Source organism: Lepisosteus platostomus, chromosome 3, assembly GCF_059453375.1.
Source record: "Lepisosteus platostomus isolate fLepPlt1 chromosome 3, fLepPlt1.hap1, whole genome shotgun sequence".
NCBI classification, from domain to species: domain Eukaryota; kingdom Metazoa; phylum Chordata; class Actinopteri; order Semionotiformes; family Lepisosteidae; genus Lepisosteus; species Lepisosteus platostomus.
In genome coordinates this window covers 49,112,392-49,133,163 of record NC_142613.1, presented here as the reverse complement: position 1 = coordinate 49,133,163, position 20,772 = coordinate 49,112,392, and the positions used below count along the sequence as shown (strand labels likewise).

The window sequence follows — 20,772 nt, the reverse complement described above, 5'->3', positions numbered from 1 at the left end:
TCTCAAATTCTTAGTTTTGAAGATTACTTAGCATCCTAATGTGGATGCAGCTTTGTCTGCATGGGTTGAATCAGTTATTTTTCCCCATGAGCTACTACTTACTTAATGTTCCCATATACAGTTGTGGAGATCCCCTTTTGGTTTTGCCATAAAACTGAGTTCTAAGAAAATTTCACTGCTGAGAAGCAATTCACTAGAAAAAAAACTGAAAAGATATGCCATGGTATTGAAATAAATTAATAATTGAATGGCCCCACTTCTTTTTACAATCACCATCAATAAAACTCCCTGAACTCTAACCCTGAACAATGGGCTTCACTGAGTTTCCATCATGAACAAGTAGTATAAATTAATATGAAGACATGCTATATAAACTCAATTTTCAAGTCTCTTATTCACATTTCAATTGAAATGAGAAATTCCATTAGTACAGATAGTCTGCTAATTTTCTGCTGCTTCTGTAAAAAATAGGGTCATTTTGCAGTACTATGATGGATAGAATCTAAACCATAATATTGCCTGAGCATTGTTCATTTTAGAAACAAAAGAAAGGTCAGTTTCTCCAATAGGAAGACAACTGCCTATTCAAAGCTGAAGGAACATACTGTAAATGTTTCAGTTTGGGGGAAAAATATGACCAAATTAGTAATACCAGCCATGATGACTCTTAAAACAACTTGCAAAGAAAATGGTTCCTAATTACGGTAGCACAGTAATTTTGAAAAGGGTAATTTGAACCAGATTTGATGCTTGATTATTCTAACCAAATGTTCACAATAACTGGATGAACTGTATATAGATTTAAAAACGATGACAGACAGATTTGTAAAAATACACTTCAGTCTAATTGTGAAATGTAAAAGGAAATGTGTCCATTTGTGTCTTGTAGGGACTGCTGCAGTGGCAGTAGCGGGTCTCCTGGCCTCACTGCGAGTCACAGGGAGCAAGCTGTCTGATCAAAAGATATTATTCCAAGGAGCTGGTGAGGTAATTATCCTTATTCATAGGAAAGCAATGTGAAACGCTTATGTTTTATGTGGAAACCCTTAAAATTTTGTTCAGTTCTATAGCAGAATGATTGCACATAATTACAGCAGAAATAGCACAAAACAATGAGCTCAATCCGTTTTCACTCAACATCTTAATAGTGTCATTAGACTTTCCTTGTAAAACAAAACCACTGCTATAAAATATAACTTTATCTTGATATTGTAGCTCCAATCACTCCATTCTTGAATGTAACCTTATTTTATTTCCAGTTCTGATTGTAAAACAAACATTTCACCACTAGAACTGGGAAAACTATGCATAAGGGTACATAATTCTTGAGCTGTAGTTTTTATTTAATTGACCAGTGTTTTCTTGTATCGACATGTTCTCTTGTATTCAGGCAGCAATGGGGATTGCAGATCTGATCGTAATGGCAATGCAAAAGGAAGGAATTCCCAAAGAAGAGTGCCTTAACAAGATTTGGATGGTTGACTCTAAAGGCCTTATTGTCAAGGTAAAGTAATAATGTTATCATCCATTATAAATATACAGTATACATTTACTCTCACTAGTAGGATGATATACATTGGTAAATTTCAACAGGTTGCTCAAATTTACTGGGCATCAGTAAAAATGTATCGCTTAAGTGCAACAAATTCACAAAGTTACCAAGAAATTTAAACTTTTGTTTAAAGCAGGTGCGTTAAACACTTAAACAGCATGTCCATTCAGTGATATATAGTTATTTCATTATGATGATCAGGGGCGCTGCTCTGTAGTGCCCAGCAGTATGTCTTTTGTCCACCCTTGTTGTCTTACTTGTTCATGAATGTTTTTAAAAACATTAAATGCCTGTATTAATACAGGATGATTGGTGATGACATGATGAAGCTTGTCGAGGTTCTTGCTGTTTTCTGTGGGCTACCTGTCAATGGCTGGAATGAGCTGGATGTTGGCACCACTGGTTTAAAATATAGTTCTTTGAATTTGTTCTTTGTTCTACACAGAGTATGGATTTAAATTCCAAAACAAAATGTTAGCATTTACATGGAAGGGGGGTTGGGATGAGACCGAAATTTCAGTAGAGAGTGTATATACCTCCTTGCCAACTAGGATTCTGTCCATATTCAATTGGGTACGAACTGCCTGTGCACTTCCTTTTCTGGAGATGTGGCTAGACTACACTGTAAAAGACAACCGTGTTAAGCCTGAGAGGTTTTCTCTACCCTGACTGGAGAGAGACTAAGCGCAGATATTGTAAACATCGTGGTGGAGGGGTCTATTTGATTACCACTGATGTCAAAATATTACCATCCGTGAGAGAGTATGTGCGTGCGCCTGGCATTGAACTGCTACACACATCTCTTGTATCTCTCACGAGAGTTTCCGTGTTCTGTGACAATTGTTCATATCCACCCTGAAGCAAATGTGGAAAAGGCATCTAAAAATGTTTTTGATGTTATTTAGAAACTGCATGCTGTGTCCCCAGATACTCCTAAATTAATTTTCGAAAATTAACAGTTGCACATTTAAAATAAACTTTGCACATTTTATCATTGTGACCTGCCACATGTGGTTGAACAGAATTTATTGAGCGTTACTTCAGAACAATTCCAAATGCCTATTCATCCCTCGCAAAATCTACGCTGGGCAACTCTGATTACAACACACTACTCCGCAGGCCAATCGGGCACTATCCAAGAGAAACCAACCAGAGACAATTACAGTAAAAATGTGGGACAAAAAGTACTAAATAGCTGCAGGGTTTTTTTGACTACACACCATGGATTGTGTTTAAAGGATCAAAGGATATTCACAAACTTGCTGACGTAGTATCATATGACATTTATTTCTGTGTAGAATCCATAATTCCTAGAAAAAGCTTCAATTTAATTTTCCCCAATTAAAAACTCAGGGTAACTAAGTCTCAAACTTGGGGGGACAGACGCACAGCTCAGTAGGGCAGTGCAGAAAAATTGAGAAAAACTACACTTCCAGTGGAACACCACAGGGTTGTTTGTCCCCTCCTACGCTGTACATTGTGTATATTGATGATTAAGATCAAACTCGCAGATAGACATTCCATTAAGTTTGCTTAGGACACGGTCCTGGTGAGCTTATTAAATAGCCAGAAAAGCATCATGGGCCCATTTCAAATTGTTTCCAAATAGTGTGATGACTTCTCTTTGTAGTTAAATGTTTTTGAAAAAGGAACTGGTTATTGACAACACTCCCCCAACCTACTTTAACAGTATTTATACCTACTCCCATCCAAGAGATACCTCTGTGTCCCCCAGGTTTTAATATAATAGTTGTTATACATTGAGACAGATATTACAGCAGGGATGAAAGATCCATCTATCTCCTGTAGCACTACTGTATCATCTTCTCTGTTGGTAATGTTTGTCTTGCTTGTTATATTGTTGTATTGGACTGTGCTGTAAAACAGATTTCCCCCAGAGGATAAGACTTGAATTGAATTTGTCAACAGGCTTGATTAACAGTGGCCACAGCTGGAAGCAATATACAGTGTGTCTTTGTGTTGTGCATCTGTGACAGGTGCTTTGCCCCTAATTGCAGATGCTGCTTTGAGCGATTTCTGTCCTATTCCTTACTCATAGTCTGGTCATCATTTCTTTCCACTGCTCTCTGAAATCTATCATACCATCTCATCCCACAAATGTTCAACAAGGCTCAGGTATGGTGAGAAGGACACCTAACTGTCATTCTCATCTCCCAAATGAAAGCTAGTGTTGTCCCATTGGAATGTTGTCCTGTCAGCATGATCCTACAGTAATGGCAGCAGGTGAGGTGCTAGGACGAATGCACTCTGCATTCATAAACAAAACCTCAATTCATCACTAAAGAAGACTACAGGGTCCACTGCAAGCATGTCTGCCTGATGTGGTTTATTTTAGCCTTTAACATTCTGATGGTATGAAGGCATAGTTCTCTTGATATTGAAAATGTTTTTCTGAAAAATCATAAAAAGAGTGATGGAATTCTTTTTACATTCAGTGCATTTGTTTTCTGTTACAGATTATCAAACTAGAAAAAAATCGTCCCTTTTTGAGATAATTAAATTGTGGTTATGCAGTATCCTCATGTTTTTGTAAAGAACTGGTTTATAAAACTAGAATGCATTTTACATTTTATGCTTGAGCTCACTTTCACCTGCATTTTCTACTTGCAAATCTCAGTAACTGTAGCAGTAGCAATATACTGTAGTTTGAAACACAAGTGACACTTTATTTATTATACTACACAATATATAAAGGATTTTTTTCTTTTTTAAATCCAGGAAATAGCAGGGCTGCTGTATAATTCTATTTATATCTGATCCATTGTTTAAAACTAATTTATGCTGACTCAGGCTTTATGAATGAAGCAAATACAATTCTGTTACAAAACTGTAGTCCTAATTTACCACACAATGGGATCTGAGGGACTGAAGAATAGTAGTATTCTATTAGTATTAGTAACCTATTTTAGTGTAGCTCCATAATTTTCTGTGCTGCAGTATGTCTCCATAAACCAAGTTGTAATCATCAGCAGTAAAGAACATTTAATTACTATTTCTTTAGCTCAGTTATTCAGTAATTTCCTTTAGTCAGAGTAGGCAACCAAGAATGTCTCTAAATGGAACTAAAGAATAAACTTTAAAGGACTATAAATGATTAATAACTGCATAGACTGCATCTCTGTACGGAGAAACAAAATAGAACACTCAGATTGTGAGAAACAAAAATAGAACACTCACATTATGAATTGATATAATTTAATAAGTGAAGTAATTGAGCTTTTGATGTGAATTTAGGGAATGTTTGTCATTTCCTCAAATGTATGGCTTTATCCATATGAAATGTTCCAGTAGTTATAAAGTGAATGTCAAATGTTTACAAATATACAGCACATTAATATTATACTGTAGATACCTAATAGAAAAAAAAACTGCTTTTAAATTGAACTATTTTTAAGTAATGTTTTATAATGGTGCCTGATGACTTCAGTACAATAATGAGGTTATCCTTGGCAGATGTGTTTACCAACATGGAACATTTACAAAGCAGAAATGAAAGGAATACATACGAACATGTTAGAATGTAGTAACATAGGGCATGCTTAAGGGTACAAATATACCATACCTTGTTATAAAGTGACCTTGTCAGTGTTGCCCACTACTGGCAAAAATGTGTGAAATTATATCCTCTAGCTTCTTCACAGCTGCTGTTTTAGCTACTCATGGAAGCATCTCAAGTTTCATATAAAACTGGAACACTTTCACATATTGAGTTTTAATGATTTAAAGACCATGGACCAAGCCAATACTATGTTATTGGCTACCACCCTTGAATTATTGATTCAAAATTATCTGATTTAGACTTTGAAGTCAGAATTTGACTTTCTTCCTTTCACTGATTTATAGGTATCCACAAAAATGGTCAGCAGTAGCTTTTCTATCCAAAGGCAATTGTTACCTGGAGAACACATTCCAATATGAGGTTTTCAGTTACAGATTGTTGATACGGAGAATTTTAGTTGATAAGCGGATATCCCTGAGAACTGTCACTTGGCTATGAATCAATTGCTAAACCATGTAAATACCTTTTATAGAGGTGCCAGCCTTTCTCTTTTGCCGCTTAACCTCATTTATTAAATACATCCTCTAAACAATTTTCACAACACCCAAGCACCAATGTTTAAGGACAGACGTACTTAGAGCAGCCAGTTAAATATTTTAAACAATTATCTCCCATTCTTTACACAGACATTTGTGCCTCTTTCACAAGCAAGCATGTGTGTGTAGCAGATTTATTTGAAGGGCACTTTGGCAATTCTTATATTAAAATATTGGTTGTTTTGCTATTGCGTTGCTGATAAAAGATGAACTCTTATAATAAAACCTTTTATTTTCAAATGCATTTTATTAGCTATCACCTACTGCCTCATGTGGGAGTATGTTTCTAATGCTTTGATTAATGAATAATGTCATTTGTAGAATTCGGCATTCTGTAGAATATCTCTTGAAAGAATTAATCACTGGTTTTAGAAAAAATGCTGCCCCCCCCCCCCAACAGCATATATATAGAGTAGATAGTATCTACTGTGCATACTCTTGTTGAGAAATATTTTAACTGGAGACAAAAATAAATCTGAAGCTTCTGTACTTATTATGCTTGCAGACAGATTTACATATCAAATATGTACTATGCAGAACAAAACTGTTGGAATATTCCCATCTGTGATGCTCTGTTGGGACTTCATAATGAATTGAATTCCAGTAGAAAATATAACTTTCATTCCACATGCAGAACGTGCGATAACAAATCAGGAGATAAAATTAAAATGTTTCATGTGAACTGGCAAAATGAATGATGCAGCACACGTATCTTATTTCATTAGCTGACATTTTTTAATTTGTCAAGAGTATCTTTAGGTTCAACATGAAAATTAGTTTTTTTCTTGTCCTAAGGGAAGAGCCAATCTGACCCATGAAAAATTGAGATTTGCTCATGAACACCCTGAAATGAAGATCCTAGAGGAAATCATCCAGAAAATCAAGCCAACTGCAATAATAGGTAATTGTGTTAAGTCTTTTTTTCATGTTGGTTTTTATTTACTTGCGTTAGCAATTTCAGTTGTTAAGGGACAGCACCATGCAAATTAGGTATTCTTAAATTACAACTAAAACCTATATAAGTACAATAAGTTCAAATAAGTAATTCAGAACTTGTGGAACACAAAATATAAGATGCTCAACATTCTGAAACCAAGTATACTGTAATACCTGGTCTTAATTCTGTACTTTAATCAAATGGATGCATCCGGAATCAAAATTTAACTTGAGAAATTCCTTAACATTTTGAATTTTGGGTTTCAGAAAGTGTTTTAGAAAGTGTGGAAATTTCAAAACCAAAATAGACACGTACAGTATAACTCAATCTAAGCATAAAAACAGAATCCCGTCTAACCAAAATGTATTTTAGCATTTCCAGAGTTCCAAGCTGCTGTTAGTTTTAATCCTGACATTGCTGAGATATTAAAATAAGATCAGCTTGCTTAAAATAAAAATTCCAATAGGCAATTCTAGATCTCAAGAACAGTAGCGTAGAATAATCAAGGCCGTTGCATTCAGTACTTAAATTGAATCATTTTAAAAAACTTCTTATTAAAATTGTCTATCTGGAAATCATTTAGCTCTGTTTTTCTCTGTTTTTCTAAGAAATGTGATTCCAGTTCTTTTAAAGTAATATACTGTAACACTATTAACTAACCTTTTCTGATTTACAGTTTACAGGCACAATCAGAGCTTGTCAATGGAATTATGAGTGCTGTTTGATTCATTTTCAGGTGTTGCAGCAATAGCTGGGGCCTTTACAGAGCAAATTATAAAAGACATGGCATCTTTCAATGAGCATCCGGTTATCTTTGCCCTAAGCAATCCAACCAGCAAAGCAGAATGCACTGCAGAGCAATGTTATCGCCTGACAGAGGTATTGTACTTCATCCACCAAAAGAACATGCTTGAATTTAACAACATCCTAAAAATTAAAATCTTTATTATCTAAATAATGAAGGTGATACTTTTGCAACAATTGGATGCTTTTTAAAGGAATTTTACTGGTCACTAAAATCTATAACAGCTGGTGACAGAGATTCTATTGTCTGCTGTCATTAAATTTTGGTCTCAACTCAGAGCACCCTCTCTCACTATGTATAGAGAAACACCTTACATAATTGTCATGAAAAGTCATCACATGAATGTGTGCACCTTGTATGTAACTATTCTGTAGACCACCATGGAAAGACATGTTAATCTCTATCAGTTATTCAATTAATTGACACAAACAAAGCTGGAGCAAAACAAAGATTTTGGTAAAAAATGGTGTTACCTCCATGGAGTTACATATTTCTGTTTATGCTTTTCTAAGACGGTATATAATATAATTGCTTACACTTATATAGTGCTTTTCTGGACACTCCATTCAAAGCACTTTACAGGTAATGGGGACCCCTGTCCATCACCACCAATGTGCAGCATCCACCTGGATGATGCGACAGCAGCCATAGTGCACCAGACAGTCACTATATATATAGATGGGGATTATTAGGATGCCATGATTGGTAAGGACCAATGGGAAATTTGGCCAGGACGCCGTGCTTACACCCCTACTCTTTTCGAGAAACGCCCTGGGACTTTTAATGACCACAGAGAGTCAGGACCTCGGTTTTATGTCTCATCCGAAGGACAGCGCCTGTTTACAGTATAGTGTCCCCGTCACTATACTGGGGCATTAGGACCCACATGGACCGCAGGGTGAGTGCCCCCTGCTGGCCCCACTAACACCTCTTCCAGCAGCAACCTTAGTTTTTCCCAGGAGGTCTCCCATCCAGGTATTGACCAGGTTCACACCTGCTGACCTTCAGTGGGTTCCCAGTTGTGAGTTGCAGAGTGTTATGGCTGCTGGCTGAATACTTTGGCTAGCTTTAAAAAAAGAGCACACCACCTGTCCCATCTAGTTCCCTTGGTAGTTAATTGGCTCAAGAATCTTATCCAGCCGTTTCTTGAAAGAAGCCAGGGAATCAGTTTCAACATCATGGCTGTGTAGCTCGTTCTATAGTCCCGTCACCCTTTGTTCTCATTTTTAAATGCACTTTCACATTTGGATTTAATAAGCACATTTAGATTTGAAATCCAACATTTTAGAAATTTCTGCAACATTCCTAAGAAACTGGTTATAACGAGTAAAACAATTTCTTTTCAGTTCAAGGAAAGACATTACATACAGTATGTGACTTTACAGTATTATTTTCTTTGGATGAGGAGCACGTACTGTAGCATCTGATTTACTTTGTACATTTACAAGAAAAGATGGAATAGTTACAGGTAACTATTGATATAGAAGTTAGTTTCTAATCCAAAAACACACGTGTCCCTGTAAGTCTACTGCCTGTAATTTGTGAATTCAAAACCCTTCTGAAAATCGAATATTGTTGTATCATATGGGCTATACGTCTATCAATGATGTTACTTGATTAAAGAACTCTACCTAATACTGACCTTTTCCTAGGATCTTATTTACACATACTGTATGTGATCCAATAGGTCTTAGTGTTTAATTAGTCTTATATGAAGTAGGACTCGGTTGTATTGTTTATTCACATGCTTATTTGTTTTGTCACCCTTTATATGGATTGATACTACACTAGCAACATTCCTGTCAATGGGAGGATCTACCTCAATATCCAATGAATAATCTCTTGTTCCAAAAGCAAACAATACTATACCATCAAGTTGAAATTTGAAGTACTTATAGTCAACAAATATCACTCTCTTGTATGCTAATAGTTTTCTTTCCAATGCTTGATACTTATTCATTTCTTCCTTGGTAAACTCCCAAATGAAATATTAATTTAGTAAAGTTGCCTTAAAGTATTGGGAGAACACAATCAAAATTATTTTTGTTTAACAGTGGAGCAATGTGTATTTGTGGTGATAAATATGAACAATACAATTTTTTTAATAATCCCATACATACTTTTGAATAGTTTTAGGACAAAAAAGTACTTTTGTTCTAATCCGTGATATCTGCAACACATTGAACTCACTAACCTTGTGAAATCATTTGAGATGCTTTTCTGCAGTCTCTTTGCGTTCTTTCTTATTCTTGGTGTATTCTGACTTCAAGTTCTTATTCAGTATGTACAGTACAATGTTTGCCCAGTGGGATTTAAATCTTATCAAAGATTTTTCCACTGCTTTTCTCTTTATGAACATGTATTGGCTGCATGAAAACTGCAGAATTCATTCTTTGGTGTCCTTTAAGATGAGCGAGTCCGTTCCAGAGGTGGCTATACATATTCAAGGCATTATAATACCTCCTCTATGCCTCAGAATTTGTTTGGTAAATCAGATTGTACTGGGAATATTTTGGGGAAACGTTTTATGAACCGGTAAGACGAGTGCTTGGAGAAGAAATGGGAATCATCCAGGTGGTGCTGCACATTGGTGGTGTTGGAGGGGAGTCCCCATTATCTGTAAAGCGCTATATACTGTAAGTGTAAGCAATTATTGTTTTATTATTATAATAATAATTACCCCTAAAATAAAGTGTCTAGTCTCAAGGTCACAGATGAACAGCTCCTCTCTCATAGTTTGTGTGTGTATAATTAAAATATAGTTTTCCATGTTTGTAATTGGTCTTGTGTTTTACATCATTCTTTAGGGTCGAGGAATATTTGCCAGCGGCAGTCCTTTTGATCCCGTTACACTTCCTGATGGCCGAAGGTTCCACCCTGGCCAAGGGAACAATGCTTACGTTTTCCCTGGAGTTGCTCTCGGTGTTATTGCATGCGGAGTCCGACATGTCACCGATGAGATTTTTCTTACCACTGCTGAGGTAATGCCTTTAATTCACTACAAAATCTTAATTTCTAGGGCAACAGCTCTCAACTGGTGTGCCGTGGGGAAATTAGTGTGCTTTTAGAATTTTATCAGGTGTGCGACAGAATTTTGGAAAGTCACACAAAGTCAACAGACTGACAGATATTCAAAGAAAACATTGTACAATTTTGTAGTACACTACTGTATATTCTTTGAATCTGTGTGTAACCATTGGTAAAACAAAAATTACCATTTGCCATCCACAAAGAATATACAAAAGTATATTTGACTGAATAGTCAAATATACTGGTTAGTCAAGAAAGATTTATCCCAATTAATACTGACCTTCCTCGCAGCCAAACCAGTCATAGTTAGCCAGAAATTACCCACACACTTTTTATTATGGTACTACAATACAGAATTACGGTATACTCTAATATTTTAGTAGTGTATATTACTGAAGTCTGTCTATCTTCTAACCACTTTATCCAATTCAGAGTTCTGGGGGAGCCAGAGCTTATCCCAGCAAGCAACAGGCACAAGACAGGATACATCCTGAATGGGACACCAGTCCGTCACAGGGTGACAGTCACACCAAGGCTAATTTTACCAGAAACGAATTAACCTGCTAGTCTGTCTTTGGACTGTAGGAGGAAACCAGAAAACCCACATGAACACAGGGAAAACATACATATTCCACACAGATAGCAACCCAGGAGTTGAACCCAGTGCTGCTCTGGTACTATAGTAAGAAAAAAACTAATTCAAGCAAAGAGTATTACAAAAAATAACAGAACTTCACATGCCTTAATTGTTTTTCACATTAGTCGTGACTAAAAGGTCACAAATGATTCCAGATTATGCACACAACAAAAGATGCAAACAAGCAATGAGATGAAACTAGGTAAAAATGTATACACTCTGTCTGCGCTGTGGCAGACATTCATAGTAACTGAGCACATTGAAAGATGGTAATGTGAGATGTCAATAGACATACAGTAGTAGAACCAGAAATTTTACCAGATTGTAAAGGCTGAAGGTGCATGGGCTTGTTGATGAATATGCTGAATTGTACAACCATTTGGTGTAGTAAAGCTTTTATTGTACTATTAATCAGAACAAGAGTGTGTATGGAAGAGATAATACAGAGTTAAATACTGTATGTTGCCTAGAAAGTTTGGTCAACTCGTAATAAACTCATAACAAAGATAATACTTACCGAAATTACTTGTCTTTAGAGCAATTATAAATGTTGATGTTTAGCAAGCTTTCACTTGTTTCATATGATTGTTTAATTCTCAAATATAAACCTGTGAACATTTAAAAATTAACAGAATTCAGAATGTTTGGCAAGGGGTGAGGAACAGCTACGGATTAGGGAAAGTCTCAGTGATTAGCAATGCACAGAAGTCAGGTCTTCCACTTGAATGTGTAGCTTTTGGACTTGGGACGTTAGCCAAAAGTTGAGGCTTAGAAAGGGGGGAAAAAGTCTGTGTTTTATAGTTTCTAACCTGAATATTTGTTAGTATTCAGTTGTCAACAAATGTCAAACTGTATTTCAGTTTTCAGCTAAAATTACAATTGGCAGCTCATGGTGCTGAGGAAAATTGGGCAGGTTTTCATGGAGTTTAAAAAGTTTATTTTCAATGAACTTTTTTTATTGTTGTTCTTTCATGAACAAGACAATAGCCACATTAGTGAAGGATGAAGATTTGGCTGAAGGACGCTTGTATCCTCCCCTGAACAACATTAGGGATGTTTCCTTCAAGCTGGCAGTGACGGTAATCATTGACATTTTATTAAATGGCTTTTAATCTTCTGAAACTTCAAATAATATATACCTATACTGTGAGATAAGAACACAATTTTATGAGTGACAACATTATACAGTATGACTTCATGAAGGATTAATAGATTGCTTGTTTCAACAATGTCAAAAGTCCTACAACAGTCCTGACACCCACCTGGGGCTGATAGATGTTGCTGTCAGACATGCACCCCTTATCAGTTGATGAAAGCCAGTCTAACACTTGAACATTGTGCTCATGAAGGAAAGTTTGTCTTTGTGGGGGAAAGCATTGCTGTTTGTGTTCATCAGGTTGCCCAGTTGAAGGAGGTCTGGTCACAATAGATATCCAAATGGCACTGTGCACTGAAACTATCCTGTATGACAACGGGTTCAGGCTGGAATTTAGCATTAGCTGCACCCCCCACAACCCACAACCACACTTTGCCAGCTAACAACTCTGTGTAACTCTTTCCTTTGGCATCAATCAATATAGAGCTGTCCATGAAAGGTCAGAAAAAAGTAGTTATCTTCAGAGGAAATAACTTCTCGTTTCTGTATGAAAGGTTATTTCTGGCCAGTTCAATGTTGACAAGTAAGGATTTGGTATGGCCTTCAGAATCACAAATCTTTGTCAGATGTCTTTGGGCTGTTCAGTCAGTCCGTGTCTCTTGCAAATCCAAATGACGGCATTTGCTGCAATAGAATCTGTCAATAAAAACTTGTTGCGAAGGTGCTGAAGATGGATTGTCTGATCCTGTCTTGCGGTGTTCAAGTGCAGTACTTGGGCAAAGATGCTAATAAACACTACCAGTTATCTGAAAATGCTCAGACAAGAAATGGATGTTTCATTGACATAAAACCAACTGCTGTGACAATCTAATGTTCATAATTCCAGATGTCCAAGACCTCTCTGGAACTTAGTTGTGGAATCTTGCAAAATGATAGAACCCATAAATGCCTACTCTGAAACAACCTTTTCACCTGAGCCACTACCTGAAGAACGCAGAGATTTTAAAAGAACTACAGTATACTATAAAGCCTTCTATACAGCAACCCATGAAGTCTAGAATTGAGAACCTCCGTTCTAAAATAAATTAAATGTTTATATTTAATTATCAACATTAAAAACTGTCAATAGGAATATGGATATTGGTTTGGAGCAGTTGTTAGTTTTGACATCCAGAACCCTCAAAGATTGGCTACAACATCCAGTTAAGACACTGCTGTTGCTTTAGTAAGATACTTGATTCCAGTAAATTACCCAGGAGTCTAAATAAAATTGGTAATCAGATTGGTCACTAAAGTGACCTGACTATGATAGTATTTTACTTATGATGATTTAATTGTGTTTTGTAGTTTCTCAAAATACTTAAGACTTACATGTGATTAAGGTATTTTTTCAAACTTTACACTGATTAATCATGATCCTTGATAAAATGTTAGTTTTGTGTTAACATGACGATCTCTGCAAAATTTTAAAATTGATATATTGTTCAACAAGTTTCTGTCAACGCACACTTTATTGTAGCATGCTGTACATCTTACATTAGGTCTATATACTGGTTATCTGGACATTTTTTTGGTATTCATCTGACCTTTTTGTGCATAACATTTTGTGGGGTGATTTTCAAATAAAGTACTGTATTTGAGATCCTACAGTATGTCTATTTTTGAAAGTTATTTTTTTGCCTGCTTTGTGGGAAAGGTTTATTAATAACTTGTTCCTAGCAATCATGACATTGTAAATTCGGTACTCAGTCTCTCTGAACCATACTAATTCAATCACTGTGCTGTACAGTATATCAGCAAAGTTTTTTTTTTAATTATAAATGTTATTTATAAGTGCATGTATGAATTTACTTTTCTAACCATAATTAACATTGGATGTTTTTTTTTTAATCAACAGATTGTAGAATATGCCTACAAAAACAATCTGGCTAGTGTTCACCCAGAACCAAGCAATAAGGAAGATTTTGTGCGTTCCCACATGTACGGCACCGACTATGACCAGTTTGCTGTTGACTCCTATTCTTGGCCTAATGAGGCCATGACAATACAGACTGTGAAACTGTAGCAATGCCTGCAATATAATTGAATATATATAAATGGCCCTGGAGAGCATTCCTTGTCAGTTGCTGTGCACAATCTATTAAATCTAACATTTTCAATAGTTTGCTCATGCAACATCTTTGTTTAGATTTCATTGCCATTTATATAGTGTATGCAATTAACATTGGCTGCAGTGCTTGCAATTTAAAATGGAATACTTGTAACTTCTTTCAGTCATCCTCAGAGTTCCCAATTGATATCTGCTGCACATAATTGTGCTTCTACTGTAATCTTTGTTCTTTAATTGAATGGAAATGGCATTTTTCACTTATGTGAACAGCATCAGAATGGTGTACTAATTGCTATAGAGTTTGTGAAAACGCTATTTGATTCATTATTGTTGGAAAATCACTTTAAAAATGTACAATAAATGTAAAATTTGAGTGAAACTGGATCTTGACTGTTTTTCTTATATGCTTGTAAGTGTCACTGTCATGAAGTGGGGAGGTTAATAAACTGGATTTTTTTCTACTGCAGATAGAGAATTGAGAATCACTAATTACCATTTAATAGCATTTAAAAAATAGAAGTAAGACCGATTAAGATAGAAGTTGAATGTTAACCACTGTTAAAAAATAAAAGCATATGAAGTAAAAAAATATACATTTGCTCCAAATCTGAATTGGGGACATGTTTCAAGGACAGAAAAATAAAAATATTAGTAAGGTAAACACATCAGCAAACATTTTTCTATATAACTTTTTTAAAATCTGAACTAATAATTCCAAGAACAAGAAATAAGAATAAATAATTAACAGGTTCGAGTAAGTCATTTAGATTTGAAAAAATACCAGAACACCTTACATTATTTTAAAAGCAGGGTTGCAGAGCACAGCTCTATATCAAGCATTCCCTCATTTACTTTTAAGTTTACCCCTTATTATTAATTTAATTATGAATTTTAGATATATGCATTATAGATTTCTTTAAAAGTAAACTTCTCTAAATCAAGGTATGAAAAAGAAAGGGGCTTATATTTCTTTAAAAGGTAGAGAAAGCACATTGTATTTTCAAAATAGATGTTAGGCATGGGCAAGTGCCTAGGACTGAAACATTTAGCCAGAGAACTGTAAAACTATGGAAAAAATTAGGAGAGCAGAAGAGAAGCATTAGAGAGGTGCTGTCAGTCATGTCCTAAGTGGTCATTTTTAATTTTCTAATAAAATATTTAACTTGAAATGTTTTGTTTTGATTGTCCATGCCATTAGAATCAAGCTGTAATCTATGCAAATATACAGACTTCTGTTGACTTCTCTTCTGGTGAAGCATGCACGATACTGTATTTGCAGAAGGTTCCGGTTCACAAAACAAATAGGATTGCTCCCAAAAGAGTAAAAATAGCCATAGAAGTGCAAAACTATAAAAAATGAAGAGGAGAGTAAAAGTGAAGCATTAGAGAGATGCCTTTCACCTGCACCATGTTCACGGTTAATGGAAAAACCTGAACTGCACAATGTCAACTTTCTGGTACTTGAATCAGCATTAGACTGATTTCTGTGGAGCTTAGAATTAAATCTGTCCTTTTTGATTTACTAAATATAGGAACTCTGGCAGAGGAAGCACTAGTAGGCTATGATTTACGAGGGATACCAAAAAAACTTGTAAATGCCATTCAGAAGTACTTCTCTATTGTTGTAGATTCTAGCCCCAATATCATTAATGTAAACAATCTACTGTAGATTGCCCAGCAGGGCTATGCCAACAAATCCTTACCGCTTCGTGGTCATATCGATGAATGTATAGCAAAAACCATGTCTGCCATGTTTCTTTGACCTGAGGAACTGTCATGGGCTAACGAGCTACGATAATGCCAACAACTTACCATCCTGAAAACTTACCAGACTTCCACTAAGGTCTTAAAAAGGAAGAACTTTGGCTGTTCTTGTTCTGTGCTCTGCGCATGCTCTAAATTTTGTTGAATCATGTAGGGAAGAATGTCTAGAAACCAGTACACTTTTTTTTACCTTCAGAGTCCGGACAATTTCTTCTGTGTTTCAACCGAACAGTGGAAGATGCACATATCCCCATCTCGATTGTGATCAGTCCGACGCTGAAAAGTCTCTCTTCCACAAGGTGGTCAGCATGATTGACCTGACCAGGGCTTTAAGAAATGGTTATGAAGCCAAGCAGGATGCTTTAACAGAGGTTTGTTGATGATGGAAATCCCAAAGTAGCTCACACTGTATTAGTCGTGAAAAGTCATGCTTTTGCTACTCCAGATCAAGGTTCCAAATGCAGACATTAACAAGGAGTATGGCTGTACAATAAGCTAAGAGACATTCCCTACTGCGCACGTACTGTCTGCCTTTAATGGTGCTAAGCTACTATATACCATTTTCTAACTGCTATAGAGAAAGGTCGCTCTTTGTTGTAATTATTGAAGAGCTTTCCAGGGGAAATGAAGAAAGGTGCTTTACAGGTGATTACAAAGACAGTTTCTAAGCCAACTGTTTTGCAGTGAGCGTACAGTTGATTTTACAGTGCATATCAATTATTAAACAAAAATGTAAACCTTGCAGGGGGTGAATGTCTGAGCCTGCAATCGTGATACTTTAAAATATTTCATATTTGAGATCTTTACAATCATATCCAAACCGATAAAACTGAAAGTTTGTAAGAGTAAATACATCAAATAAGTTCCCTTGGGTAGTGAACTTCAAAACACAACCTAGTGCTATGATAATTCAAGCATGAATACCAAGCATTTGAAACAAGCTAGGGATGAAGTGGTAGAGGCACTGAAAGGAGGAATTTACATATCCCTGAAGTATGGTGAAGTCAGTCATTAAGAAATGAAATGTACATCATACCACCCAGACATTATGAAAGGCAAGCAGGAATTCTGGTTACAGATGCCACTATGAAGCCAATATTGACTTTGAAAATGTTGTACAGTTCTGTATCTGATGCAGGTGTCACTGTACTGTACAGTACATCAATATACTGTTGCCTAATAGGTAAGTGGCCTTAGCTGAGGAAGACTCATCTTAAACGATGTATGAGATGTGCCTGTTGGTCTACATGCAAAGCACTGCATCTTCTGCAACCCAACACAACACCATCCAGTTCTGGTTGAGTGGGAACATCTGGCTGCTGAACCTCACCAGTGTTTTCAGTTTTTTAATCTTTTTTTAATCTTCTCTGTCTCTCTTGTTTCTTTCCTACTTACACAAGCATTGCCATCTTCTGCACCCCAACATGACACATCACATTCTGTTGACAGCATCATGTTGAGAGGAAGCTTCATTAGGGAATGAACTACAGTATGTGAAGCATCTGGACCTGACTGCTGACTGAGCAGAACGACATTCTGACAGCCTGGATTAGGATATCACTAGGTTATTCTGTGCAGAACTCTATTAATTTAAATAATATGTGACATTTTACTGTGTCATGATAAAGAGACAAGGATGGGAAACCATAATAAAAAACTTTTAGGTGAAGAAAAGATGTTTATAATGTGTGCTATTCAAAATATTTTTCAAAGTTCTAACTCCATAACAGAAGTGACACAAAAAAATATTAAATTAGAAAAAAAGTCATAGCAAGGACAAATGAACCAAGGCAAGGCCAGTAAATTAGATAAAAACCTAGCAAGTCACCTTAAGCGAGGAACCTCACTGATCATTTTGTAAGCGGACATTTTTGTAACATTAATTGTAACATTTTAAGGATCATAGTATATTTGTTCTAACAGTCATCACCTGTTTGCATGCTTATATTTTGTGCAGCCTGATGATGTTTAAAAGCAGGATAACTCTATAGGAAAATAAAATAAATCATGCTTTGTTTCAAAAGTCACATTCATTTAATCAGACATGGCAACCTGTACCCTGCTGAACATTTTCAGTTTCTCATTTGAATTGTAAATAGCTATTTGTAGCAGAATTCTTAAAAATACTCTGAAGTTAAGACATTCTACAGCAATAAACTGCACACTACCATAGTGAACAGGAGAACAAGACTTTTAATTCTGTCACATTTTGGAATGGTATAAGTAAAAATAATCACAAGTCAGTTTTTCCATCAATCCCAAATAGTATCTGAAATATATGTTCGCTTTTATGTTCCTTAAGATACTCTAAGAACTGCCCTAAATCCATGTGGTAATCATTTCGCAATCCATAATCACCATGTGCTTCAAATGTCAGTTCTTCAAAAGCAGGGAACAAACGACATTCATCAATATTATTTACTTCTGATATTGTTTCTGCATGTTTGCAGGAAATGTGCTTCCAATTGGGATACCTAATGTCATGCCAGAACTCTTCACAATCCTCCTTTGCTCCTTCAACACAAATAACCCCAGGCTTTCCAGTTAAGCAAAATCCTGTCAGGTGCAGCTTTTTTGCATAGTTGAGAATTTTCTTTCTCAGTTCCTGACGATATATATGGTGACTGTAAATCCACATTCTATGAAATACAGAGTAGACTTCTTGGGTTCTCCCAGCAGGTTCTGGAGGTAATTTACAGTTTTTTAAGAAAAGCATGCTGTGGTCTTGTACCCACTGAACAGCCAGGGTAATGCAGAGCTCTTCTCGGTCTAAGGCACTGATGTACGAAGACAGATTGTCATTTAACAGCTTCTGCTGCTGTCTGTCCAGAGAAGAACATCTCGTAAATAGTACTGGTGCAACTTGGGGGTAGGAATGAGGCAAGGATGCATGTAGATCTACTGTAACCTAAAATATAAAGCAAGACAAAAAAATATGCTTTTAATGACCGCATCCTGTAATTTGAAAATATTAATCACTGGGTTCTTCTGAGTCTCATATTAGTTAAAATTTCCAATAAGATTTAGAAATCTATTCATTTATGCACTAAGGAAAGACTAAATTAAGAGTGAAATCATCCTAGAGAACACAAATGTAAAATAAACTTTGACATGCACAAATCTTTTTTAGCATATGAAAAATGTCATGTATTGTTTATAATGTGTGTATTATATACACTGTATGTATATATACCGTATAGTGTAAGTACACACATTATGTAAGCAGTGAATTATAAATACAAGACGTATCCTGCCTATCCTTGCCTTCAAAGATTAAAGTAGAATTAAAATCCCACATCTTACATTAAAGTAATCTTCAACAGTGCCTACAGAATTAACAGTTTCATCCATTAAATATGTTAACGGACATACAGTATACTCAAGTTAAAAGTTATCAAACGTTACTCAGAGTTACTATGACTGAAAACCAGAAAATGTTTTTGTTTTTTGAGTACAAAAATTAAATGACCCTTTTACCGGGACCTTTTTCGTCTGTGTCAAAAGTACAGTATACAAGAGAAAGGGCGCTTGGAAACTCCAAGTCATACCTGGGGGTTGTCAATTTTTACTTCGATACAAAATTCGATACGAGGTGGCAAAGACTCTCGTACACCCTCCAGGTATCTCCTCACATGAAGCAAGGCACACGCGTCTTCGAGTCTGATGTCGCCTTCACCAGGAAACATAGAAAACAGCATTTCCATCTCAGAAACCTGCATCTCCAGATTTTCTTTCACTGAATCAGCCATGATATTCCAGCTAACGGGCCTGAAAGAGAGTTCATCCGATACAGTCCCATCACTTTCGGAGAATTTTCACGAAGAGAAAGATTGCAAGAGACACTCCGAAACAACAAATAATGCTCCTGCCACTCACAGTTTACAGATCCACGGCTAAAATCCAATTCACGTAAATTTCCGTTTCAATGCAACAAGAACATGAGACTTGTTTCCGAATTAAACTAAGCCAGTTATGTATAGAATACATATAACGAAAAATAAATCAAATAATAAAAATGTAGTATAAAAGTTATTCTATTTGATATTATTTGAATATAACTTATACAGCGGTATAAGAAAATTGTAATTTACAATGTTACTATGACGCTCTTTACGTTGCTAGCGTGGTACCATTATAAAATAAAAAACGTTGTAGTGCATTAAGTCTGTGTACAACAGCATATGAAAGGCAATTTTTTTTCCGTTTCAAATAACATAGAACGTGAGGTACTAACCTTTTAAAGATTAAGCAATACAGGTAAAACAAATAAGCAAACAGATGTACAACTAAATCTCATCTATAATCGAAAAAACAATTCTCTACTCCTTTTATTTAGCATTTTGTTGTTGACGTTGACAATATTAAACTCGCCATTATCCATTATAGCGACATCTGCTGTATAGGGGGAAAATATCACGTTAGTACCTTCATGTACAGTTGCTGCCTCAAGGGAAAATCTATTGAATAGCAAATTATTTTAACAGAGAACAGACGTAACTAAATAGATGCCCACCTTAATAAAACTTTCCTATTTTGCCATCATGCAGACCTACCAAAGGGGCTAATATTTTGTGGTGAAAGCTATTGGCTTAATCTTCACTAAACACCAAATCTTCATAGATGTCTGTCTGTAAAAAGATGGATGTAAGTCAACAACAACTAACCTAGCTCTGAATCGAGACAGAGGTAGCAGCGAATTGTCTGAGGTGATATTTCTGAATCTAA

General features: G+C 35.9%; 2 protein-coding genes across 3 annotated transcripts in view; one reads left to right on the top strand and one right to left on the bottom strand.

The window, feature by feature from the left end:
- Nucleotides 1-14,662, top strand: part of me1 (malic enzyme 1, NADP(+)-dependent, cytosolic) — a 154,986-nt gene extending 140,324 nt beyond the window's left edge. For both annotated transcript variants that reach the window (XM_088625892.1, XM_088625891.1), the window contains 7 exons: nucleotides 890-987; nucleotides 1,391-1,504; nucleotides 6,464-6,569; nucleotides 7,342-7,484; nucleotides 10,218-10,391; nucleotides 12,058-12,156; nucleotides 14,071-14,662. In XM_088625892.1, the coding sequence (XP_088482018.1) occupies nucleotides 890-987; nucleotides 1,391-1,504; nucleotides 6,464-6,569; nucleotides 7,342-7,484; nucleotides 10,218-10,391; nucleotides 12,058-12,156; nucleotides 14,071-14,238 (902 nt within the window). In that variant the 3' untranslated portion in view covers nucleotides 14,239-14,662. The remainder of the gene's footprint in view (nucleotides 1-889; nucleotides 988-1,390; nucleotides 1,505-6,463; nucleotides 6,570-7,341; nucleotides 7,485-10,217; nucleotides 10,392-12,057; nucleotides 12,157-14,070) is intronic.
- Nucleotides 14,663-18,058: 3,396 nt separating this feature from the next.
- LOC148675011 (RWD domain-containing protein 2A-like) lies at nucleotides 18,059-20,423 on the bottom strand. The gene is made up of 3 exons (XM_088625888.1): nucleotides 20,282-20,423; nucleotides 19,596-19,815; nucleotides 18,059-18,955 (listed from the first exon to the last, which is right to left on the bottom strand). The coding sequence occupies exons 2-3, from the start codon at nucleotides 19,794-19,796 to the stop codon at nucleotides 18,281-18,283; spliced, it is 876 nt and encodes a 291-aa protein (XP_088482014.1). The 5' UTR covers nucleotides 19,797-19,815; nucleotides 20,282-20,423; the 3' UTR covers nucleotides 18,059-18,280.
- Nucleotides 20,424-20,772: the final 349 nt, after the last annotated feature.